Source organism: Thalia democratica, chromosome 2 (assembly GCF_965202585.1).
Source record: "Thalia democratica chromosome 2, ktThaDemo2.hap1.1, whole genome shotgun sequence".
NCBI classification, from domain to species: domain Eukaryota; kingdom Metazoa; phylum Chordata; class Thaliacea; order Salpida; family Salpidae; genus Thalia; species Thalia democratica.
In genome coordinates, this window is record NC_139166.1 from 65,772,644 (window position 1) to 65,779,327 (window position 6,684).

Below are 6,684 nucleotides of genomic sequence, written 5' to 3' on the forward strand. Positions count from 1 at the left end.
TAACTTATTGAATCATAGCTGTTTTTAACTGACATATAGTTTACTTTGTTTTTGTATGTCTCAGGTAGTTCTTTGGTAAATGAAGAAAGCTTTTCAAAGTTTATCAAATATTAGAAAGTTTATAAATATAAATAGTAGTTAGTAAACAAGTGTTAATGAACTTTTTTTACCAGAATAAAAAAAACTTATATTATTTTTTATCCCTTAGTTCAATTGTGGTTATTTAAAATATAAAATAAAAATTGGTAAATTATTTTAAAACTAAACAAAAACTATATATGTATCTAATAGCAAACATTTACATGACTACTTGTCATATTATCAATTTTAAGATTATGCATTGTTTAATTTGAATGCAAAAGTTGACCATATTGTGCAGTATTGTAATTGGAATGCATCTTTCTTATGTTATTAAATTGTTTAACTTTGAATGTTGAGTTTTACTAAATGAGCTCAACCAATGAGAGTGTAAACACTAATGTGTTTCACTGGAATCATAAGTGTCATTTGCAATTAAGTTGAGAAGAATTGTATTGATATATTGCTAAAAATTATTTTTAGACCTTTTTTAAAACTGCATGTTATTTGTTTTTGTATGTTTATTTTTTAAGCACTAAAATTTGTTGTTTAAAAAAACTTAACTGTTTGGAAATCGTTAAATATTTTATAGCTCACATTATTCAAAGTTTTAAAGTATTTTTAACTAATTAGGTTTTTAAGCTATAATTATTTTAAGTTATTTATAAAGTGATTAATTTTTTAAAATTGTCTTCCTATTATAGTGTTTGTGGTTCTTTTATATAATAGATATAATACATCACCATAACTGTATTGTCTAATTTGTATAAAGTAAACTAAAATAGCATCTAGTAAATATAAAGTACTAGTTAAACAGCCTAAGATTTTTAAATGATGAGTAGTACCAATAAGTTAAACGAACCATTATCTAGACTTATAGTACTTAAACTCTTATTATTTAATGTACACTTTAAAATAATTATATAAAGTTAGGAGTTATATGTAAATATTTTTATGATCTTCAGATAAAAGTACTATAGTAATGAGTGGAAACGCATCAACTGATATTGGAAAAACTGACAGAGATAGAAAAAAGATTAAACTTCAAAAAGACTTTTTACGTTATTGTACTTGTTGTGAAAAGTTAAAATTTGTTTTTTTCTGCAAAAACGATGATTCAATAAACAAGACAATTGTTGCTCTCAGCCATATATCTGAAGAAGGTATTAATTATTTAATGATTTTAATAAACAGTTTTTCGTCTTTTAAAAAATTATTTTAAAAAACACTGTTTAAAGTTAATTATAAATATATTATATAATATGTTTCTAAATATTTTTTTTGTTAAACTCTTCTGATTTTTTACTTCATAACATTAAATGTGTTTTTATGTACTTCAATTTTTTTATATTAAAGTTTCGTAAACATAATTTTATAGTTTTAAATTAAACTTTTTTTTTTAATTTTCAAGGAATTATAACTTAAACATATATTTCAAACCAATAGCTGATGATTAAAAACAGATTTATTTTTGTTTTTTTTTTCTTGTTTTTCCTGTTTAAGTGGCTCAGATTTTGATGCCTGATTCCAACATTTAAACATTAATTTTTATATTTTCTGTTATATTTAAATACAAGTTTTCTCAGTAGGTTTTATAAATTCCCTTCAGTTTGGTTCTCGCGAAGATGATTTAGTTTATATAATCACATTATTTTCTATGTATATATATATATATAACTTTTCAAACACTGTTAACTAAAACTTTTAAAAATATTTTAAATAAATATAAAAGTATGTATTCATATATTTAATTAAAATATTATTAAAAAATTTGGTCAACAATGCTTGACATGTCAAACTAAAGCTAAATATTTAATTTCACAATGTCTAATAGTTTCATTATAAAGAAACTAAAGCTTCACTAAGGATTGTAATAAGTAGAAAATTGTAGTATATGAAACAGTTGTAACAACTATTGTTTATTATTTATTATATAATTATTTTATTATATAACTAACAGTAGATTTATACGACCGTTTCGTATATGAGATAAATTTTCCATTGTTATTCTCAAAAAAGGTAAAGTTTATCAAAATTTATAACAGAAATTTAGAATTTAAAAATTTAATAAATATTATAAAGTAGTAATAACGAAGTATTTTATCTTTACTGAGGAATATATGGAATAACTTTATCTCATATACGAAGCATCCGTATAAGTCTTTTGTTGATTATGTAATAAAATATATATTTAGCTTCAATTTAACCTGTCGATCGCTATTGACCAGAACTGTAAAAAAACTATTAATACATATAACATATATGTACATAGAAATAAAATAGATAAACTAAATTACTTTCCACAGAGTCCGCGTGAAGGCCTTCTAAACAGTTTATTGCAGACTGTTATATTAAAAAAAAACATGTTTGTTTCTTATAGCTTTATGATTTAACCCCTAGCTGTTATTATTCTAAATAAGTTGCACTGTGCTTATTTCACACAAAAAAAAATAACAATGAAAAATACAAAATTTTTAGAGAACAAATTATAGTGCTATTATTAACTACCTTTCAATCCAGAACTAAAAATCACAAACTGCAAATAAGTGAATATAACATGAAATAATTTGAATGTAAAAGATAGTTTTAACCCTGTGTATAGGCAGTGATTAAAAGAATTAACTGCTGTTATGCATGCGTAGTTGCTCAAACAAGAGGAGTGAATTCATATAGTTTTGTGAACACATAAAAATGTTCCACTAATATTCAATAACTATTAAAAAATTAATGTCATAGTCACTAATTTATATTTTTTTAATTTTTAGTTGCTTGTTTAGAACGAAGTTAAGTTTTGGCTATGAAATTTTTTATCTAAATATTTTTATAATTATATATATACATATATATATTTATTTATAATATAAAAAACAGTTAATTTTCAAATCGTTTACTTAGTTTCAATGCTTTGTGCGTATCCTCGAACCTAATAACAAAATAAATTGTTATTATATAAATATATATATATATATATATATATAATAACAATTAAAACTTGTTCACATCATCAACATAATTTGAAGACTTGAAGCTTATTGAAAAATGTTCGATACATTTACAGTAACCTCTCGCTTATTTACGCACATTGTGTCCACAAAAAAATGTGCGTAAAGATACGAGAGATCGTAAAGATACGAGAGGTACCAAATATACTTACTATAATGGCTGTTTTATGATATTGCTTCTAGTTAAAACAAACTGGGGACTTTCCCACTTTTAACAATTTGTTTACTTTATTTAAAAATATGAAAACAATAGATAAAACTATACATACATTAAAAACAAGATTTAAATTTATATAAAACAATAATACTTGTAGAAAAATTTTACTTATTTTAATAATAAATAGATTTTATCTTTGTCTTTATTTATATGTGATTTTAATTGATACTTAACATTTATATTCTATTCTACTTAGCAAATTCAATTTAAAATTAAGCATTTGTTTACAACTAAGAAATGATGTAGTGTCTATATTAAAATTTGTTTCTATAGCCTTTTACAAAAATATGCATTTGGTGCTGTAATGGGATTTCTTCTTTTGAACAAAAGTATAAAAATTTATCTGTTATTATTAACAAAATTTCTGATATACTGAGGTATAATTAAATGTTTATCAATTATTCAAGGAACATAAATTTACAAAGTCTAAAGAAAAACAGAGGTAAGTTAATATTTAAAAACACATTTTAAATAAAAAATATACAATAAACCTTTTTTGTGCAATATTAAAAAAAGTTAAAAACTTAATTTTATGAATTTTCTAGAATTCTAAAATGTGTAACTAAACGAGAGTGCGTAACGTGACGAGTGCCTAAAGATGCGAGAGGTTACTGTATATACAAGTGTTTGTTTTACATTAAATGCTTGTTTTTCTGTTCTTTTTCAAAAAAGACTCCAATAAAATATTAACGAAACAAATAATTTAACTAAAAAAATTAATAAATGATACAGTTAATAAAAGTAGACTGTAACAATTTAAATATATTTATTTACTGAGATATCTTTTTTAAAATAAAAATTTCAAAATAAAAACTTTAAAAAATTAAAAAACTTCTGATAGAATATTTAATAAATTAAAACAAAATTTAAGAGAACCTAATACAACTTTTGTCTTTAAAATAAATAATCGAAATTCCTGCTATTAAAAAACATAGAAAAAAATATGAAACTAACATTTTAAAATAAGATACACAAGTTAGTTATACATTAGTTCCAGCATAATTTAGATAAAGTAATAATTTAAACAACAATTTATCAGACGTTTAATATCTATTGTCTAGATCTTTTACTCATCTGATTTTTTATAACTTTTTATCAGGTCACTACGATCAGGCAATCAAAAACTATAGTCTATTGTATAAAATGTTCGGTGACCTCAAGAAAAACATTACTGCCGAAAATTTTTCATTCATTTTAACGGTTGCTGATAGGTTTAGAATCAAAGACGTTTTTGAAACAGCCTTTAACTACGTAGCAAGGTGTTTTACGCTTGTCGTAGATACAAAAAACTATTTTGAGTTAGACTTCAAGCTCGTTTCAAAAATATTGTCGAGCTCCGACCTACATATTTGTTCCGAGTTGGAAGTGTTTGGTGCGGCCGACAGTTGGGTGAGTCACAACAGAACGGAAAGAAGCAGGCAGGCAAAACATCTACTACTAAAAGTTCGATTCCCCTTGTTGACGGACAAAGCTCTTGAATTTGTTTTAAACAAAGATTCCTCGTTCCTTGGGAACAAAGAATGCCTCTCGTTGATTACAAAGATATCAGCCGAAAAAGATACGTTTTTTACAGATAGATCTGCCTCGTATTTTACTAACAGATACTGTGCTCAAAATAACTTTAACGTATTGTTTAGTGGGGGAACAGAGAAAATGATGTATACAAGTCCTTTTTGCAACCTAAAGCTAGTTGATCCAATGGTGCTGGATGATTTAAAAATCCTCAAGTCGAAAGTGATAAGACGTTGGGGCTCACAAGCGGTTTGCTTGAAGGGAGACGTTTTCTTTCTGGGAGGCGTAAGTCCCGACTACCATATATTATTACCAATTGAAAAATACTCGCTGGCCACTGGTGAATTCGAAGTAGTCTCCCATATGCCTGATAAACGTGGCTGCTACTGCGTCTGCGCATTCATCGACAAAATATACGTGATGGGAGGAAGTGAAGGAGAAGAAGTGGTATTTGACTCTTGTTTGCAGTTCGATGCTGATAAGCGCGAGTGGAAAGAAGTGAAAAAGATGAAAGAAGCGAGAGAAGAAGCCGCTTGCGCAGTATTCGAAGGTTTTTTTCAATAGTTTTTTTTGTTAATGCTTACAAATAACATATTAAAAGTAATTATATTATAAATAAATATTTTATGGTTCTATGAAAGTCAATTGATAATATCTTGTTAATATGCCTAATAGTATTTTTTATGTTTAATTAAAAAAAAACTTTGCTTCATATCGTACACAATACTTTACTATAAATTAAATTTTTTTAAACTCATTTTGATTTAGCTCAGTCTTCTATACATAACTTTTCTAATTTTTAGTTAAACTATGTATTTTAAGTTCTATAGAATTATATCTGGGATGTATATAAATATAGATATCTTTATAATACAAAAAAAACAACTAATTTTTGTATTGTTTACTAAGTTTTAACGTTTAACACAATTAATCAGAACAAAATAAAGTCCATAGCAAAGTTTTTAAAGAATCACAAAAAATCACATTATGGCGTTCAAAAAAAAGCTAAACAATTTTATTTAGATTAACTTGAAATCAACTTATGTACAAGTTAACTTAAATACAGTTATAAGTATATATACATGTCAACAAATATAAAGTATTTAAATATTTTAACTTGAAGGTAGAGTAGTTGTCAGCGGAGGATTCGACGGACGCATTCAAACTAACACGGTTGAGGTTTACGATCACGTCGCCGATGAATGGTCAATGACGTCACGCATGAACGAAGCAAGAACCAATCACAGCTTGGTTGCGGTGAGGAACAAGCTGTTCGTGATCGGTGGAGAAAAGTATGAAGTTTTTGATTCTATTTCCAGAAAGTTTGCGACTTTAAGTGAGAAATCACCGATGTTCGATTCAAGCAAGTGCGTTCAGATAGGAAGCAAAGTTGTTTTGTTCCAAGGATACTCAACTGTTGCTTACATTTACGACACGGACAAGGATGAACTGAAGACTGTGGAATGCGAAGTAACGATGCGGATTCAAGATTACTGCTGTGTTAGAGTACCAAAACTTTAATCTTGTTTTCAATATTGTTTAAAGTTTTTACATGCTTTGATTTTTAGTTCAATTAGTTGTTACAAAATATTTGATATTAAAAATGTTAAAATTCCAATATTTTAAACATTTTTGAACAAGCTAGAGTTTTTTATTTATTTCTCAGAATTTTATTTTTGTGTTTAAACAACACAAAAACTAAAAAGTTTAGTTGTTTGGTAGTTAGGTTTATCATGTTTATAGAATTAAAAAAAGTTTACTTTTTCTTTCATACGCTTTAATAAAAACTATAAAGTATAGTAAGTTATTTAAAGTACAAGTTTTTAAGAAAATATTATTTTTGCAGCCTTTTGAAAAAAAGACAATCACCTTATG

At 25.6% G+C, this 6,684-nt stretch overlaps 1 protein-coding gene across 1 annotated transcript; it reads left to right on the plus strand.

Annotated features, from left to right (window-relative positions):
• The first annotated feature begins 4,440 nt into the window (after positions 1-4,440).
• LOC145828868 (kelch-like protein 7) lies at positions 4,441-6,330 on the plus strand. The gene is made up of 2 exons (XM_082936614.1): positions 4,441-5,359; positions 5,933-6,330. Exons 1-2 carry the CDS (start codon positions 4,441-4,443, stop codon positions 6,328-6,330), a joined length of 1,317 nt encoding a protein of 438 aa, XP_082792740.1.
• Positions 6,331-6,684: the final 354 nt, after the last annotated feature.